At 32.1% G+C, this 21,454-nt stretch overlaps 1 protein-coding gene across 3 annotated transcripts in view; it reads left to right on the top strand.

Annotated features, from left to right (window-relative positions):
- Positions 1-2,238: 2,238 nt before the first annotated feature.
- LOC143246361 (cell adhesion molecule Dscam2-like) overlaps positions 2,239-21,454 on the top strand; it is an 85,910-nt gene continuing 66,694 nt past the window's right edge. For 2 of the 3 annotated variants that reach the window (XM_076492939.1, XM_076492938.1), the window contains exon 1: positions 2,242-2,585. In XM_076492939.1, coding sequence (XP_076349054.1) covers positions 2,528-2,585 — 58 coding nt within the window. In that variant the 5' untranslated portion in view covers positions 2,242-2,527. Of the gene's footprint in view, positions 2,586-21,454 lie in introns of all 3 variants that reach the window. The other variant, XM_076492940.1, reaches the window with a different exon arrangement.

Below are 21,454 nucleotides of genomic sequence, written 5' to 3'. Positions count from 1 at the left end.
AGAACAGAAATATAAATGTGTGTTCAATAAACACACACTGTTCCAAAATGTCGATGAAATCATAAATATCTAGACGAACCATGGATGTTCATACCTTAATATTTACCGTTCGCGGGAAAGTGTGTTGTACTTATGCATTTTTTTATTTCTATGCAACTTAAAAGTGTGAGTTTGAAAGCTGTTGGAATATGTTTGCTAAGAAACATAAAAATATACTGAATAAGAATAATACCTATGAAAAGTCAGTGTCACCTTCCATTCAGATGATGTTCAAAGCGTTCAGTGCTAATGGAAGTCATGAAGTAATACAATATTAATAGTGGAAACTCGCCAAGCGTTGTCGCATAATCATTTACCTAAATTTTCAAATCTTAGCATTTTATTTTTCGATTACTTCTTCACACTGAATAAAACGTTTAATTAAACATTGTGAATTTCATAATTTAAATTTCTGATCAGCCAAGTAGTTTGATCTTCAATTTTTATTATAAAATAGAAATCCTTTTGATGTTGGTTGACTCAGATCAGTCATTGTATTTGATGGGTTTGTACTTCAGCATTCCCGTCGTACCAAACATGCTCGCCCTTTCAGCCTTGGGGGCGTTATAATGTGACGGTCAGTCCCACTATTCGTTGGTAAAAGAGTAGCCCAAGAGTTGGCGGTGGGTGGTGATGACTAGCTGCCTTCCCTCTAGTCTTACACTGCTAAATTATGGACGGCTAGCACAGATAGCCCTCGAGTAGTTTTGTGCGAAATTCAAAAACAAACAAACAATTAATAAGTAACAAAATCCAAACTCTTTGCTTTAAGATCGAAAACATTTAAACTATAGCTAATCAGACTCAGACTCTCCTAGATTAACATTTTACCCATCATTAAAAATGTCAGTTCTATAAAACAAAAGAAACTTACAAACATACTTTCAAGTGACTTCCTCTGAACACTTATATACCCTCTTACAAGCATATATCAATTGCTATCTTATTTCTGCAAGTTTTCACTTCAAATCCTATTAAACATATTATTATTATAGTTTACGTTACTCTAGTGTATATCCCATTCCTTTATTATTCACTTATATAAAATATATATTAATATTTAATAAATATTTCAGTCATTCATATCTTCACAAATCCCTTTATGACTGGCTTTGATCTGGGTCGAGCATGAAACACATGGTTTTGAACATTTATTAAATTAACAATTACAAATTTATAGTTTTTACCACGTTTTGCTAAAGACTTCTTGAAGCGTCTCATTCAAATAACTCAGAGGAAGAAGAGGTTACAAGTGGTATTTGAACGTATTGTCCCTTTAACTGTTTTAAATATATAAACAGCTCACTAAGAGAACACGTTATATCCAAAGCATTTTGCTGGCTAACCCTAAAAAATCGGGTTCATAAGTATCATTTCATCAATCATTTTGACATCTTGTTTTGTTTTGTTTCTTCAAGATTTTAGAAGTACATAAGTTTTTTTTAAATGTATCAATGGAAAACTTTAAAAACTGAAAAATGTTTAGCTCTATACACTTCCTCCTGTAGAATAATAATAGGATAAACATTTATTACAGTTCTTTTCTATCTTTTAGTTCCCTTTTGGGTATAGTGGATATTTATGGTCAATAAATCATGCGTAAAAGATAGTTTGTTAAAAGTTATTTTACTGGAGCCTATTACTATTCTTGTTTCTATTCTACTTTTTCTTATTATAATCATATTATAAATTATAATTTTGTGATCGAATTCCATTACTCTTCCATTCACCTAAATAAAACTAGGAAATATATTACCCTGAACAATATAAACACATCAAGGATACCATCTTGGTGATAACTATTACTCTATAATATTGTAAATGATAAGGTAATTCTTTAAATCTTTTGCTACGATCGTTTTAACATATTAGACATTTCAGTGAAAAATGTTGAAGCTTAGTTTAGTACAGGCTGAGTTTTATGATAACGTTTTTTTTCACTAGAATGGTTCTTTTAAAATGAATAATTTCTAAAAATTTCACATTCTTTAAAAACGTGTAAAGGCTTACAAATATATGTATTATATTTTACGATTTCTTTTAATGCACGAAGGATTAGTTAAATATAACTTTAATAAAAAATCTGAGATAAGTGCAAATTACTGTGTTTCTTCCATTACAAAGTGTTTATACTGTCATGTATGTTTCATAGATACACTCACGTGATATTGAATCAACGAGCTCTACCGCACGTAACAGCTTCTTCTAGCACTGCCAGCGATATATGTTTAGCTTCTATTAAGTTGAAGTCTATATAGTCGAGGGTAAGGCAGCAAGCTCGTGGCACCATCACGACCACGATCACATTGAGTTAGCCCATGGAATGAAACAGACACTTCAATCTCCGTGGTTAGAACGAACTGCTTACTGTGTTTCTGCTCTCTAGCCAACAACCTGAGGGATAACAACCTATCTAAATCCTACGCATGTGTATATATACGCATTTATAACATCGTGTCCGGTTTCATACTAAACCAAACTTTAAACAATGTTAATTTTTCCGTTTGTGTTGAGCATAGCTTGTATTGGATTGTGGAAACCCAATGGTAAGATGACATTTTAAACAAAACAGTCTATTTTGTTTGATGTCCTACGATTTCTCTACTGATTTTAATTAACATAAGAGTTATTATTGATTTTTTCATAAAACTGCTATTGCAAATACAGACATTTTCAACTACTATTATCTCAGATTTATTTATTTCATTCTTTAGTACATTATAAATTATAAGTAATTCGTCATTTGCATTGCATTATTATATATTTCTAGAATAATATTCAATCTTGTACTTTACGCAGGGATATTTCACTCTCTGAAAATCAAAATGTAACCTGTAAAGACACTCTTCATAATATGTTCACAAGGAAATATTATTGATTTACTTATAATACTGCAGTGTATTTAAAAGCTATATCTCGGTACCACGTCTGAAAATCGCTCAGGCAGGGATATAAACATAAACAATAATGGAAATCAAAGATCAATTTACTTTTGTGACAAACTAGAAAAACTTCAAAAACATTTTGTACAACGGCTTCACTATATACACTTACTTGCATACACTTGATTCACTTAAAACTTAAAATGGTAACTAGTCCTAAAATTACTTGAAATGACACATTTAAGAACTTTTTTTAAAAAAGTATACTGAGTCTTAATATAAGGCTAAGCTTATGATCAAATGTTCAAAGATCAAAATAATAGAGGTAAAAGGACTTAATAGACATAACGGCAAAATCTGATAATATAGTTTTTGTAAATTATTTGATCATATGCTTTTAATTTCGTAGTATTTTCAGTTATGGTGATAGCTTGAATATTTCCACTTAAAATGAAACTTACGAGTTTCCGAAAGCACTTATGAACTGTATGATGGCAATAAACATACAACAGCTGTTTATTAGAGAAAAATAAGAGTAAATCTTTAAAATGTTGGTTTCTTTACTGATCCAGTTTTCCTTTTTTTACATAATTTTTACTTTTTCCCCCTGATGTTTTTCTTGTTGTATCAGTCATGAAGAATTAGCTCTTAAAATGGATCCAAAAAGTAAAATGTTGAGTAATATGTTGTGCATTACGAATTAAAAGGGTAATAATGAATGTTATATTTCTTTTCGAACAATGAACGCTTAAAGATTGAATATTTAAAAAGTGAAAGCTTTATACACCTTGAATATTGTAATAAAAGTATCATGCAAAGAGTGCAGTTTACATCTAGAAAATATGATTTGTTCATTTTATAATACATATATATATAATAAGTTGACAAAAGCTATTTATTACAAATAGACAGTCAACACTAATGAAATCATTATTATGATTATTAAAATTTATTTTCTTCTTCAACTAGAGACTTCTATGTCTGTGGTTTCGATACATGTGGTGGGCAGAGCAAATGTAGCCAATTGTGTAGCTTTGTACTTAATTACAAACAAACCTTCAACTAGATAATAACGAATAATCTTTGTAAAACAGTAATTGTTTTAATAATTTCTCTCTACTTTACCCATTTTTCTCACTAACGTTATTTGTTTATTCGATTGAAATTTTAATTATTCTCACCATTGCTATATTTTTCTCCTGGTATTGACGAAAATAACTTCTCAGAACTAAATAGTGTATTGGATACTTCCTCCATTTTTAATTTACTATTTCACAGTCTATCTTAATTTCCTTTATAGTGCACACATAATAAATAACATTTCTCATATTATGATGTTTATTATCTTTATTCCTTATAAGTTATCATCCCTGTAGTCTCTGTCTACAATTTCTAAAAAAAGTAATAGGATATGTTTATTTTAAATTTATAACACCTTTAAAAATCATACTTTTTATATTTTAAATTACGTTTTTTGTTGTTTTTCAATTCTATTTGTTAAGTTCTCTTGTGTTTCTCCAAGTCGAGTTGCGAAAATTATACTTCTTTTTAATTTTCTGTTTTAGTATTTCCTATAATTTATCATAAACAATTTATTTTCTAAACACACTTATTTATTAATCTTTGTTTCTATATGGTTGACATTTTTCTAATCTTTTTTTCACATTTTCTCTTTCTTGTTTCTTTCTAAACATACTTTACATATTCTACCCATACCTTCAGTCTCGTGTTTCGTAACTCGAGCTACAATATCAAGCTAAAAGGTACCAGAATCGTCACGCGCCGCCTGAAAAGCAAAACCTTCAATAAAGACCGTGTACAAAACGGAAACTGAGTACATCGGGTAAGTGTCATGCAGAAACCAACGAAGATTTACTGACTTTTCATCCTGCAGAGTTTGCTGGACTTCTTTTTGTTTTATGAAGTATTCTTCCCGCTCTTATAGAACATAGATTATATATATATATGTATATATATTGTTATATATTTCAACAAAATAAGCAAAATTAACATTTAAAAGCTTTGGACAGCGCAACCTCTTCTGTCTTTTGTTGATAGCTGATATTTTTCCATATTTGGACATCTGTAAGAAAGTAAACGTCAGTCGAATTGCATGTCTAAATAAAACATACGAGTTTTAGAATACTAAGTTATAATTAATATATTATAACATGATCTATTTTCAAATTACACAATGTAGATAGACACACACACATAAAGAGAGACTTACTAATGACAAATATCTATATAGATGTCAGCTTGCAAAACAAAGTACTTTTTGTTGTTTTTTTGGTTTTTCGTGCAATGCTACACAAGGACTCTGTGCTAGAGGTGCCTAATTTTGATCGATTAGAAAGAAGGAAACTAGTCAAAAGCGCCCACCACCAACTCTTGGGTTATTGTCACTAAGTTGTTGGATTTAATTGTGACCCTTAAGGCGTAGCCAAAAGTTTAGATGCTCGATTTGTTTTAGTGGTAACGGAACGCAAACAGCGGGCTACCAGAACCTCAGTCTGCCACACTCAGGACTGAGCCACACCCAATGATTGATTAGTAGGACAAGTACATAGATATTACAACTATTTATTAGCAGAACAAATATATATATATATATTTCATCAGTTATTGATGAATATAACATGTATATATATATATATATTCATCTGTTTATTAGTAAAGTATATATATACAGATTTCAATTGTTGATCAATAAAAGTCATACATATATATATATATGTTTCGGCTGTTTCTCAGCAGAACACACACACATATAGATAAAGGTATCTTAGTTACTTCATTAACGAAACAGATATACATTTCACTTAGTTATTAGCAGAAGAGGTAAACATTTCAATTATTTGACAAGTGAAACACATAGGTTTAGACGTTTGTTATTTGCCAGATCGAAATATTGATTATTTATTGTTCAATGTGTTTCTTTTTACCAAACATAACTCAGTTGCTGGATCTGTATAGAAATGTTTTACACAACATTTTTTATTTATTAACTCATTGAAAGTGCGTAACTCCTATTATTATCAGTAGCTTTAGAATAGAAAGTACCATCACTGTTAACTTCTTTACATACAGTCAATATTTGCCCGTGTAGATTCATCTCTTGTCGAAATACTTCAGTAGCCCCTGGGAATTACGTTTTTTTTATGACTTCATAGCTCTACAGGAAAACTACTTTTACAGGTAAATTGAATAATGTATAAACCGTGGAAAGCGAGTTAAGCACTTCATTGACTGTTGACTAACCTAAAACATGATTTTATATATATGAGAACGAAATGGGTGAAAAAAAAATGTTAGTAAAAAATGCTCAGAAATAAGTTTTTACTCTTAGAGTCTTCCGGTGAAGAAAAACTAGGTTATATATAAATATAGCCATTTATTATACAAGACCATTGAGGTGTAACTTATCTAATGATAAATACATTCAGTTTGGAAAATTAATTTCAGCACCTTCTTAATATATATTAAGTTATCGAAGTATTTGTATTCAAAAACTAGTCGTACTGTGTTGAACACGTTATATCGAAATTATTTTCAAATGTAAATCCACAAGTCACGTATGTAATAGTGAAAGTAGTGTATCATCGGATGAGCATGTACGAGTTATTATTCTACTCTATAAGTTGTTTGGTATTAAAGGGTGTGCGTTTGATGTAATATTTTTCAAAACAGAAAATAAATGTTTCTGTACTTGGTTTACAATTGGGTCTAAAACATTAAAATAATGTTATGCAACAAGAAACTTAATTTATTGTTAGTTTGTTTTGTCTGGATGTTTTACATGACAAAGTGTCACAAAATATGAGCATTTTGATTAATCCAGACTATAAACTTTTCAAACACTTAGCAATAATTTGATCCAAATTACATTATGATATTAAAAAAGAGAAACAAAGAAAGAGTAGCGGTAGAAAAATCTATGATTTGGTTCCAATAATTATCCAAGTTATTCGTTTTAACTGGATGTTCGTTTTTACATTTAATTATTTCAAAGTAATACAGGAGGAGCAAATTAAAACAGCGTAATGAATACTATATTCTGAGATTAACAGAACTTAACTTTAAAACAAGCTTAATGGGTTTCCAGAAATAACATTATAAATATCAAATGATTTTTACGCAAATTCCCAGTAATAAATTACAGTAACCAGGAACAAAAAAAGATACGATTCAAAAGCAATAAAACTGTTCGTTATGTTTGTTTGTTTCAGCATTCTGGGCAAAGCTACAAAAGAACAACCCGCGCAGAATCGTTCATAATTTTGAACTGACTGACTAGAGGGAATGCAGCTAGCTAATCTGATTTATTTGTTATACCATACTCAATCATAAGTGTAGAGCATATTTTTGCATCAATAAAAAGCAGACAATCAACCCTAGGCCATATGGCCGTGCCCAGGCATTTGTGTCTTCTTTTTTTCTTAATATTAAGACTTAATAATGATTACTGTATGGTCACTCACGAGAATAAAAGTGTTTTCTGTAAACGATAAAAAGTTAGCTTATTCAGCAGCTGTTTAACACTTTGAGAATTTTAACTTTTTTTTTCATTTTCTTCTCACAGTTTTGCATTAGTAGCTCCCAAAAAGCTGTAATTAAAATTCACAATTATTTGCTGTTTTTGTTTTACATATAATATTTGTAGATGTTGTTTCCATTTCACAGAGTACTATAAAATATATTGATGTCAAAAATATAAAAAATCAAACTGAAAGATACTTTTGGCCAAGTGGTTAGGGCGCCTGGTTCGCAATTTTAAGGTCCGTTCCCAGTCCCATCAAACATGTTCGTCCTTTCACTCGTGGGGGCGTTATAAGGCAATGGTCAATCTCATTGTTCGTTCGTAAAAGAGTAGACCATCAATTGGCGGTGGGTGGTGATGATTAGCTGCCTTCTGTCTTGTTTTACACTAATAAATTAGGAATGGGTAGCGCAGATAGCCCTAGTATAGTTTTAGGGGAAATTCAAATAATTAGACTTTTTTATTGAATAATAAATATTCGTTGTTCATATTTCAGTTATCAAATAATTTTAATACTATGTAACAAAATATCTTAGGATTGTAATTTCTATTGCAAATTTCTAAGAAGAACGATAAGTTAGGAGGCAAATTTACTATTAATGATTTCGAGGCCAACGCTAAAGTTAAACTTGTTTTAGCAGTTAACGAGTATTCCGTTTGGCAGTTGTTTAACTTGTTTTTTAAAGAGTGTCTTGGTCCTGATGAGTATAACATACCAATATAGTTACTGTTTAAACTAGAAAATGGTTTATATTGTTAGACCTGGTATACAAATATGGATAATTATTCAGAAAAATGGAAGATGTTCTAAATAATGAATGGTTTCAAGAAGTCAGATGCTATTTTAAACAAAACCAAAGTTATCTGAGGATTGAATAAAACATGAGAGGAAGGTGAGATATTTTAAAGATTAAAAACATATTGTTAGATATTAGGTGAGTCCAGCTTTAAAGAACAAAAATTTATTTGTTTGAAAATTTAGAAATATTTTTTATGCGATATAAGTCAAGATAAGTATTTAGAGTTATTGTTTGTTATTAAGCACAACACCGCTCAAACGGTAGTGCTTTATCCACCACGAGTACCGAAACCTGGGTTCTACCAGTATAATTCCGCAGACATACCACTGTGCCACTGGTAGGTGAGTATATGGAGTTGGGGGTTGCAGGCCACATGTGACAAGATTTTGATTTTGAGAAACGGAATGATGACGAGTGATATTATACAAAGATTTAGATATGATTAAATGTAAAATTAGATAAGAAGAGATGAAAAATCATACAGCAGATGAATCAAGATAAAAAGTCGTAGACAATTTATAAATGTAAAGTGAAAATACAAAACATGTGACTGTGTGTGTGTTTATTTGTTTATATAAATGTGGTTATGAGAGCAGAGGAGAACCAAAGGTCTTATTTTCAATTATACAGGTGAATTTGTCTCTGACTCTTTATATACAAGAAAACATTTCTGAAAGGTAATTTAGATCTTCTGCTGTGTCTTGGCATAAGCTACGAATATAAACCTGTATACCTTCTTTCATTTCAATTTGTTGTGTGAAACTTTAAATTTTTAGTTTGGAAAATCACCTATCGTTTCCTAAACACGTGGCCCGGCATGGCCAAGCGTGTTAAGGCGTGCGACTCGTAATCTAAGGATCGCGGGTTTGCATCCCCGTCGCGCTAAACATGCTCGCCCTTTCAGCCGTGGGGGTGTTATAATGTGACGGTAAATCCCACTATTCGTTGGTAAAAGAGTAGTCCAAGAGATGGCGGTGGGTGGTGATGACTAGCTGCCTTCCCTCTAGTTTTACACTGCTAAATTAGGGACGGCTAGCACAGTAGCTAGCTTTGTAGCTTTGTGCGAAATTCAAAAACAAACAAAACAAACCTAAACACGTAATTTCCTAGAATGATTTTAATGTCAATATTAAGTTATTAGCGATACTGACCTCAGTTACCTTAGGTTATTTGAATACCCTTTCTCAAAAACTGGTATTCAGCTAAGACCAACTATGCTTTTAAAGTATTCTGTTTTAAAAGTTTTATGCAATTATAAACCGATGCAACCGGCGTAGTGGCGTTTAATATTTGAACTTTGCAAAATAAAAATCCCTAAAAAAAAAAAAAAAGAGTCGCTTCTTTTGCAACACTAGTGTGACTTTTCGTAACTTTTATACACGTTAACAAAGTTGATCAATATAATTGATTGCTGTGTGGCGTGTACACTAATTAGAACGTGCCAGAAAGATACAGTATTTCAAGTCCATATGCATGCAACTCACTCGTGTGAGTGGCACGTTCCTCGTGTACGAGCGCTATAAACGTTAGCAGAATGTTAAATGAATCCGCCCGTAAGGGTGTTAATTTCACACTAAAGGTGCCCGTGTTGAATAAACTTAGGCATGAATGTGCTGTGTATTTTACAGTTTAGTTCAAATCATTAAAAGTTATAGATCCCCAAACAGCTGAGAGTCAATGCATACCTGAGTACTTTCCTATGCATTTCATTGTCGTTTTGAAACTGACATGTATTATAAATATGCAACTAAGCCTCTTCACGTTACGTACGTGGCCCTATTTTTTCGTGAAAGTTTATTTCGTGCAGCATTAAACTGTTCTCCTATATTTTATATGTACATATATCATTTTATAGCAGCAACAATCTTTGTTTTATTCGTGAGTAATTATTACAAAATAACAAATTCGATGGACAGCAATGCGTTGAGAAATCGTATATTTTTTCGAAGTTTATTTTGAAGAAAGTAGAACAAAGAAACAGTTTTTAATCCAGAAAACAAGCATTGTAAACCAGTAATATTAACAGTTGTAATAAAAGTCAAGTCAAACTGTATATTTTGTTCGCATTTCTCTTAATTTCTCCATTAGATGGCAGTTCAGGGATATTTAAAAACTTTATTTATAATTTTTCAGTGCCAGAATTCTTTATCTCTGCTGAACAACAGAAGAAAACCTATTTTAACACAATTCATAAAATAAAATATTTTTAATTATTATATTTGTATTTTGTACAATATGTGGAAAATCTACAACGACTACCAACCGTCGTTCTTAGTTTTGAGTTTACAAATTAGAGGGAAGGTAGTCAGTTATTAGCACCTTTCTGTCCACCATCTACCATTAAGGATCGACTGCCACTCTTACAGCGTACACAGTTTAAAGTTCACTATACAATTTGTAGGATTTTATACATTCGAACCAGCCTTGCCACGAAATCTAGAGCTCCACCCAAGGACCAACCCGCGCCCATTTTATATCTTTAAAACTAGTTTTCCTATGGGAATAAAATTTTTCACAGAAATATATAAAATCATACTTTGAACACAATACAGAAGAAGAGATGCCCGGCATGACCATGTGGCTAAGGCACTCGACTCGTAATTCGAGGGTCACGGGTTCAAATCCCCGTCACACCAAACATGTTCGCCCTTTCAGCCATGAGTACGTTATAATGTTACGGTCAATCCCACTACTCCTTAGTAAAAGAGTAGCCCAAAAGTTGGCGGTGGGTGGTGATGACTAGCTGCCTTCCCTCTAGTCTTACACTGCTAAGTTAGGGACAGCTAGCGTAGATAGCCCTCGTGTAGCTTTGCGCGAAATTCAAAACAAACCAAACCAAAAAGAAAACGAGTTTTTATACTGAATGAATGACCTCCAGAGGAGTGACTCTCAGAAGACAAAACATATAAACATACACCTGAAATGCTATTTTCACACACTTCTTATTTAAAATCCATAACTGGTATATTAGATAAAATGTGACAATAAATATTTACAGTTCAACGAATGTTAAATGTATGAGATTATAGACATGCTTAAAGCTAACTTCGCGCTTCGTCCATTTAAAGAGATTTAAAGGGAAGGAAAAATCTCAATAATTTTAAACTAAAAATACTCTGCTTACACAAGAAGTTAGTATGTTAGTATATCAAAACCAAAGATATGCAATATAGTGTGAAAATCAGTGTAAGAATTTATATATCATTCTAATTATTTGTGGACAAGAAAACTTCTGTAAAATTACGCGCAAAGAAGATAGGTGAAAAGAAACCAGATTCGAGACCCAAGATTCATCTCTGAGTTGCAAATATAAAAATAAATCCAATGAATACGCGTTCCAGTAAATCCTCATAAATATTTTTCTTAGCTTTATTTTCATTCTTTACTTTTATCACATATGCTTCTGGTGTTAATGTTAATTAAACAGAATTACTTTTTGTTCTAGTACCCCAATGGGACAGTGGTAAATATCCGGATATATAACATTACATTCAAAGATTCGATTCTTCTCGTGAACACAGCAAGTAGCCAGAAGTTATTTGCTATTTAAAAGAAACAAAAACATACATGTACATACCTTTTTTTGTTTCATGAAAATTATCAAAAAGTGCATACAACACACACGATATATATTCTGTTGACTTTAAAATCTGCACGAAAATTAGTCTTACTTGTAAATAAATAGAAATTCCCCCCCCAAAAAAAAAGTTATTATATGTTACTATATTTATGAATATTCTGTCATTCTGGAAGTGCTTCTATTTACAAAAAAAATTACGTAACTATTTTAGAAATGGGTATTAAGATAGTAACAAAGAGAAAATTAAAATTAAAATGATAAAACCAAGAACTTGAAATGTTTTAGACACACACACCTGGCATATTTAAGAATCTCTGAATTGTTTGTTTGTTTTGTGAATTATTTTTTGATTATTTGAATTTCGCACAAGGCCACACACAGGCTATCTGCACTAGCCGTCCCTAATTTAGCAGTGTAAGACCAGAGAGAAGGCAGCTAGTCATCACCACCCACTGCAAACTCTTAGGCTACTCTTTTACCAACGAATAGTGGAATTGACCATAACATTATCTGACCCTCAGATTACAAGTCGAGCACCTTAACCACTTGGCCTATAAAAAACCTATAATCGTATATATGTATGTATATATATAGTAATCAGAAGTCAGAAAGTTGGAAAGTTTTTTTGGATTTTTTTTTCGGCAGAGGCAAACATTTAGATATTAACGCGACCCGCTTAATAGTATAAATATACTTGTTACGTCTATACTCGTGTTATGAGTTCTCAACTTTATATTTCCATGGCAACGATGCTAATATAATAATATTATTTTATAAAGTTGAAAACAAAATAAATGTTATAACAATATATCATACATGCAAAGGAAATTAACGTCTAACAAAGAGGCCTTGTTTCACACACATTTAATAAACACAAAATCAGCATAAGCTGTACAGTGTCTACCAAATAATGAGTCAGTAATGATTTTACAAACAGATACTCAAAATTATAAGTTGTTTCAGGAAATAGATTACTAATAGAAAATCTATATCATGCATGTTTATCAAAAGATACCAAAGACTATATTTTATTTGCTCTCTCCGACAAAAAACATTGTTTTCCATAATCAGATTTATTAATAATATATTAAGTTATAAAAACTTGACTATTTACATAAACAACTCCCTTTTTTTCCAATAATATATTGTAAACATGCATATCAATTCGCTATTTCAAAAGCAATATTTTTGGTGATTGGAAAAACCTCTAGAGGGGTTTAGTTTTGTTTGCTTGTTTTGTTATTGAGTTCAAAGATATAAAATGAGCTATCTGCGCTCTGCCCACCACGGACAACTAAAATCTGTTTTTAACATTATAAACCTTCGGGCTTTCCGCTGAGCCACTGAAATAATAAAAGCCAAGTGAAAGTTCCACGTTTGCATTCAAGATTTAAGAGAGACTTAACAATAATTGTCGCACAGACTAATTATCACCAATGTGTTGGGTGCGTCCATATATTTATATTTATGCATATATCTGTTCAACATTTAAAGCCAAATAGTGTTAAAAATTTGTTCAAATTCTCTTAGGTAACCACATACATGACTATTGTGTCTTTTTAGAAAAGTTGGGTGCAGACTTGCCCTGTAATGACCTCAGATTCAAGAGCTAACAAACTGGGTTCGAATCTATACGAGATACCACAAAACACTGTACACGTTACAAGTCTCTTCTGATCAGTAGTACAAAATTAGTGACGGCTACGTGTGGTCCTAGTAACTTTGTCATAAATAAAAATACAGATATATTAGGAAAGTTCTAATGAATGTATGTTAATCTTTTTTACCAGAATATTCTATTCAGTATTTATGCTATACTTATAAGAGCAATGATATATATATATAAAGTACTCAGACATAGTCCTGATATTTTAACGGCTTATTCGATAGTTTTCCTTACAAATATATATGAAGATTCTTTAGATGAAACTTAGTAAATATGACGGAGACAGCAACTTTAAAGACGATTACTTTGAAGAGTTTGTTTAGTTTTCAAACGCAAAATTGAAAAATTAACGTGTTCGGTAAATAAAACCATTTTAGTCTTTTGTGTGATTGTGACAATTTTCAAAAAGTAAAGCAAATTGTAGAAAAGGTACCTATTTCAATGAGGTCATTGTTTAATATTGAAATATGGCAGGTAACTCAGTAACTCGTTTATAAGTTTGAATGATCCTTCCTTTTTCATAGACGAATGTTATAACGATTATTTTGTTCTTCAAACTTTAAGCCACAAGACTGAGTTCCAACAAATGCTGGACTTGGATCACAGAATACAATAATATCTGGCAGGAATATGATGATATATTTAAAAATATAATAAGATGTTGTATAATTGATAAGATGTTAACAGTTTTTTACCAAGAGTAATATATTTGAATACAAGATTTTTAACTCGTTATTTTTTTCAAGGACACACCTTACAACTCTGACTAAGACCCATAAAGGGATTGCTGATAATTTTGTACTTGATTTGTTTGTTTTGAATTTTCGCGCAAAGCTACTCTTGGGCTATCTGCGCTAGCCCTCCCTATTTTAGCAGTGAAAGACTAGAGGGAAGGCAGCTGGTCATCACCACCCACCGCCACTTCTTGGGCTACTCTTTTACCAACGAATAGTGGGATTGACCGTCACATTATAACGCCCCAACGACTGAAAGGGCGAGCATGTTTGGTGCGACCGGGATTCGAACCCGCGACCCTCGTATTACGAGTCGAACGCCTCAACACACTTGACCATTTTGTACTTAAACATTCACTAATGTGTAACATAACCTTTTTAATAAAATTAAAAATCTTAAAATACCTTACCAATCTGGACGTTTTCAATTGTTTTTTACAAACACTTTATTTTCGTATTAGAAATACAATCATCCTGTGTATTATTTTGGAATACTTTTTTCTTTTGCTTCTATATAAAACTACCTAAACATTCATGAGAATGCTTATACGTGATAAATGTCAGCATGCATCGTGTCAAAAAGCATGAGTTAGTATGCGAATTAATAACGTTTTCGTCATGCAAAGCGTTTCTATAATTATCTAGAAATGTCATTTATCATTAGTTATCAACAGTATAATGCAATACAGAGTTATCAACGTTGATACTGACCAGGAAAGGAAATGTAAATAATATGTGTTTTTATCCTTTGCTATCAAAAGATAACGACCCCTTAGGGACCATTAAATAAAACCAGTGATCACTCTGTTGAATTTATTTCGGCAGTAAATGAGAAAAGGTGTTAATATCTTGAAATCTGTATAGTTTCTGTAGGAATGAAAAGAAAATTGTGAATTATGAAAAAGACTCATGAATAAAATGGAGAAAAATTAACTTGAAACAAAACTTGTCAAATAAAAACGTCTGAAAAAAGCTCGTGACAAAAAAAAAAACACGTAAATAACATGGTTGAAGGAAATTCAAAAGAGAGAATTGTTCGCCACACTGAACAGAATCAGACCAATTGATTTTCATGGAGCGCTCGAGAAGCGCAGGTGAGCAGACAAATGTGGGGGCCGGGGGCAATTAGCAACGTCTATACAAGTGATAAACCATTTTTTAGGACTTCTTGCATCAAAGGATGGAGGTAAAGATGGTCTTCTGATGAGATCAAATATAAAAAAATTAACAATAGGTTTTATGATGTGACTTTTAACGAACTAAAAAAAAGGTTATATCAATCATGCCTTGTAGAGAATTATCTTATACTAATGTGTAATAGGGAACGACCAAAGAGGGCGCAAATAGCATTCATAAGAGAGTTATTTTTTTAATGCTTGTGAAGTGGAAAAAGTTGCATATAGAGCTCTGGTACTAGAAGGGAGATTATAAGGAAAAAATTGAGTTTTAAGGTATTTGTGAAATCTTTGCAGATGTAAATTTATTAAATAACGGAATAGGATAGCACAGAAATAAATAAAATGGATTTAAAATAGATAAAGGGTGATACGTGCTAGAAACATTTGTACAGCTGACCATGATTTTTTAATAAGAAAATACAATTCATTCAATCAAATATGGCAGAATTAATGTTATATTCATGTCCAAGATAACGTTATCTCTTTGTTTCTTTTGAGTGCGAAAAGTAATGTGTAGCGGATTTACTATTATGTGTTTATTTTAATATCGACGTTTGTTTTAGTTAAATATATAAACAGAACTCCGTGTAACTCATTATGCCAAATATATGTCGCAAAATTACCGCCTATTCTCTAAATTTGTAGACGATTCTCGAGGGTAAGAATCAACAACGTACTAAAAACGTAAGTAAAATATTGTTTCCAACTGAACTTTCCAGAACTTTGCCTAAATGTATAAATCGACGCACCACGAGACACTTTGGTATCGATGGTTTGCTATAGCTAGTGTACTATAAACCTCAAAATATATAAATCTGATAAACGCTTATTAATCGAAAAACTGCAGATATTAACCAGGAACGTTTATAGATTTCGAATCTTACAAATCGTTCAACTTCAGAGAATTAACTTTGGACGTTAGTATTTCTACGAGGATATTAAATATCTTTCTCGGTGAAAAGTGTATGTGTGTTTTCTTCTAACAAAGCCACATCGGGCTATCTTCTGAGCCCACCGAGGGGAATCGAACTCCTGATTCTAGCATATTAAATTTGTAGACATACCGCTGTACTAGTGGGGCGTTGTGAAAAGTAAGCTTGCAAACCGCGTGAGACCAGCCAAGTATAGAGCTAACTAACTTTCCGTCAAGTATTCGTTTATTTGTTTTTGAATTTCGCGCAAAGCTACACAAGGGCTATCTGCGCTAACCGTTCCTAATTTAGCAATGTAAGCCAAGTGGGAAGGTAGTTAGTCGTCACTACCTACCGTCAACTTTTGGGCTACTTTTTTATCAACGAATAGTGAGTTTGACCGTCATATTATAACGCCCTCACAGCAGAAATGGCGAGCTTGTTTTATGTGACGAGAATTCGAATCCGCGACCCTCTAATTTCGAGTCAAGGTACCTATTTACCTGGCTATGCCAAATCTCCCGTCAGGTGAAGTGTACCTGTGCATCAATGTAGAATTAATTCGCGCATCGTGATCCGTCGATAGAATAGTCAGTTTTATATCAAATACAAAGCTCAGTATTGTTTGTTAACTTGTAAAATTTTTGTATATAAATAATTATTTGTAATAACCGTTATTATAAATTGTATTATTGTTTGTATATTAAAATATGGTTGTGTTAAGAAAGAAAACTGTGTGCATCAATTTTGTTGGCAAATATCATAAATTTGATACATATCAACATTTAATTAATTTCTATTTTTTAATTTAGATAACGAGTTAACTCACTGTCAGGCTATTTAAAATCCGAAAACGTAACATAATAAATTATAAACTCGTTCGGGGTAAATTATGACACGTAACAATTCTCTCTTGTTACAAGCACCACACTTTCTTTACCACAGATCGACCATGACTTGTTGGAGGCCTTTTTCTAGTACTTCTTTATAGTTTTGCTTCTTGAACTAGATCCGTATTTCTTCGTTTTTCAGTACCATTAAGTAAAACTTGGCCAAAATTTTTGCATATTTTGTAACAAATAAGATTAGTCTTACTGAGATGGAATACAAATGGGTGGCGAATTTTTTCTTCGTGCTGATTAAAATTAAAATTTCAAGCTATTTGAAATCATGATACGTAATATAATATATCTAAGACACGTCCGAGTTAATTTATTATACGTAACAAATGATGTAACAACAGATAGACACATATTTCATGTCAAAAACCCAAAAATCCACCAGAGGGCAATTTATGTAATCGTTTTCAAAAAAAAAATGTATTATTTTTGCATATTTACTGTTGGTTTAATATGGAAAATAATCTTATTCAAAATGTACATATTAATTAATTTAAATCTGTATAATTGTAATGAATAAGAATAATAACCAGAATAATCAACTTATAAAAACATTTATTTTAAATGTCATTCCGTATAATAATTATAATCGAGAAGCTGTAAGACTAGATGGAAGGTAGCTAGCCACCACCGCCCACCGCCAACTCTTGAGCTACTCTTTTACCAACGAATAATGGGATTGACCATCACATTATAACGCCTCCATGGTTGAAAGGGCAAGCAAGTTTGGACCCCAGAACCCGCAAATTACGAGTCAAGGGCCTTAACCACCTGGCCATGTCGGGCCATACTGTTAGACTGATTTAACTTAATTTATATATTTCTTGTAGTAAGATTGGTTTATGTTATTAATTATCTTGTGCCAGGAAGGCAAATGATATTATAAAAAGATCCGCAACTTTACATTTACTTTGTATCTATACCAAAGATACTAATGCTCTTTGTCAGTGTCTCTAATTTTGAACTACTGATAACAAGGAAGGCATGCAATGGACATCATCCTATCACCATTTATTTCTATAGATCTCGATATTTGGGAGTTTGTTTCTCCCGATATGTTCGGAAATTAGCCATTTCCCCTTCACCTCGCTCACAATATATATGGGTGTTGCCTAATGAAAAAACAAAAAGAAAATGAAAAGCCAAACATCATGCCAGCCTAAACCAAGTAGGCAAGTCCCCACCAATCATGTTAAGGAATTGACTTTCATTTTTATAACGCACCGACAGGTTGAAGTGCAAGGCGTATTTTGTGGTATCACACGGATTCGAGCCCGGTTCGCAACTTTAGAGTCCATAGTTGTATCATAGGGTTAACCCGTTTATAATGATATATGAGACATACACACAAATGTTAATAAATTCCGTTCTCGATTTGAAATACACATAGTTACTTCCATTATACCTTGTGGTCGTAGAATGTAATATTAATACAACATATAAAGCTTATATCAGTCTTAGTTATAAACATATGTACGTATTGTCAGTAGCATCAGGCGATGTTTTGTTTCTTTGTTTCTTTTGAATTTCGCGCAAAGCTACACGAGGGCTATCTGCGCTAGCCGTCCCTAATTTAGCACTTGAAAGCAGCTAGTCATCACCACCCACCGCCAACTCTTGGATTATTCTTTTACCAACGAATAGTGGGATTGACCGTCACGTTCCCACAGCTGGAAGGGCAAGCATGTTTGGTGCGGCGGGGATTCGAATCCGCGATCCTCAGATTACGATCCGAGTGCTTTAACCACCTGGCCCTGCCAGTCCTAGGCGATATCTTCTTACTCCTGTCAATTAATTTATTACTTCATACTTATTTGTTTAGTCTTGCTGTTAAATTATTTCTACATCTCGTGGTTATTTCTGTGTTTCTGAATGTTATTATATGATTCAAGAACATCGTTGGTATATATTTTTAAAAACCTTCATTTGAATAAAAAGACGATGAATTTTAGTTTCATATCATTATAGTTATTCTAAAGCTCAAATCCATAATAAACTTCACTTGAAGAAATTACGTGTGTTTTAATCCGGTAGTGAACGAATTTAACATCATTACAAAATTTTTATCTATATTTACGCTCTAATGTACCATATATTAATCTGTTTGGCGAGAAGCATTTATACGAAGCTCTCAAAAAAGGTGAGATATAATAATATGCTTGTATAGATTCCACGCAAACATGACTATCATAGTAGATAGTTTTCAGAATAAAATATGAATATGTTATGAGCATACTAAAGGGCATATTTAATTTTTATCAACTAACGTTACAAGTTTCTCATTCTAGTATGCGTGTCACAATTACAAATAGAGGTAGCATTGGGTTTTAGAACTAGTAAGGAGTATTGACTGAAAATAATATATTTTAATGTGGCCGTATTATCATTGTCTAGTCCTAAACAGGTGATCCAATAAAACAACCTGCTTGAAATTGACATTTAGGATCCTCTACTCTAACGATATGTATATATATGTATATAGATGGTTGATTACACTTATGACGTAGTAGCGACGTCCCTGAACATTATCCTTGAAACATTACCTGTTTATTCGTTAATGGACTTGTTCTATACATTATCACTTTATAGAAATGTCTTTAAGAAGTAAAAGCGGCAAGCTTCATGTGTAGAATATGTGCATGCGAATGCACTCTAATGGACACACTGGTGCTTTATGGTTCGCTGTAACATCCATTATCTGCGGAACTGGAGTGTCTCTGTAGAACTATGAATTTATTATACATACACCTATAAAACAAGCATGGGTTGTTAAGCTTTGTCGACAATATCAGGAGTGAAATATAAGTCTCCTATTCGTAGATAGCTATTGTCATCTCGTATCTTTGGACACAATGATAGTTCTATGTATTGAATTCGGAAGAACCAATCATCAGTATTATTTCACAGTAAAACGTTAAGCAAACCATATATATAGTAGTTTTGAGAACTTTAATGGACTGCAAGTGCCTACTGAAAAAACGAAAACAACACTCCATCCTCTACACTGAAGACTTCTTCAGGACTTATTGTATTAAATTTATAAATATATTTGTGATGAGGAAATTAAGTTGGTTGTTGAAGCGCACGAGTGAGCTAAAGAGGTAACTGTATCAGTTACATGTTTCGAGATGGCCAGTCCATAAGAAGGCCTCATCCTAGAAGTCGAACCGTTGTCTCATTTACTTTCAACAGGCCATTAGCGTTCTTAAAACTAAAGTATCAGTATACTAAGTATATTTCATTGTATCCAATCAAAGAAAGTGAGCTGTGATTTTGTTCGTATGTTTTGTAGCGAAAAAACGAACGTATTTTGTCTTTTGTTCTATCCAATTGTTCGTCTGTTTAACTCTTCTCAAATTTAATTATATATCCCTTTTTGGAAAGTCTTCCTGTAAGTCCCGTCAAACATGCTTTACTAATTCCTAAATCTCAGGATAAAGAACTATATTTATCCATTCACTTCCTCTTCCAACTTAATTTTCTCGGTGTCAATTTCTATGTTATTTTATCAACCTATACATTTCACTGCTTTAGAGAAAAACTTAGAAGAATTTTCAGTTTTATTACAATATTACTTCGTTATTTTTATTTACTTATTCGTGTGTTTTTATTGTTATCTCCTGAATATTAACAATATTATGATATTTAATTCGTTTCGTCTTTATTAACAAGCTATCTACAACAAGTAACTTATTCACTTACCTAAAAACAATAACTATTTCTTGCTGAAATACTATTAAAATTAGACAGTGAAAACGGACTTTGCCTGTGTTCTAAAAAATACATTTGATTAACTCTTCGCTGAAACTCTTTGCTACAAATGTGTGTTAACCCTTAAACAGTGAGAATATTGTAGGTAGCAACATCATTTGTTAATGGCCGCCGTTTAAGGTTTAACGTACGATTATTCTGAATCAGAAATTAACAAATGTATTTTGTTGTTCGAACATCACAAACTACTGCCACCACCAATAAAATCCTTTTTCATCTTAAAGTTATAAATGTATATCTGAACAATAATTTTTAATTTAAGACCAACTGAAAAATGTTTTTATTCTATTTATCTAAACCACTTCATCATTACGAAGAATGGAAAACACGCACGTTTTCCGTTAATGACGTGAGAAAAGTCAAACCTCTGTTTAACAGCGACAACAAAAGAAGAACTAATTAAATGTATGAATAATCACCTCTAAAATGTAAATAAAATAACAGAACATAAACT

Source organism: Tachypleus tridentatus, chromosome 3, assembly GCF_004210375.1.
Source record: "Tachypleus tridentatus isolate NWPU-2018 chromosome 3, ASM421037v1, whole genome shotgun sequence".
NCBI classification, from domain to species: Eukaryota; Metazoa; Arthropoda; class Merostomata; order Xiphosura; family Limulidae; genus Tachypleus; species Tachypleus tridentatus.
The sequence above is the reverse complement of the archived record's forward strand: the minus strand, read 5'-3'. Positions and strand labels throughout refer to the sequence as shown.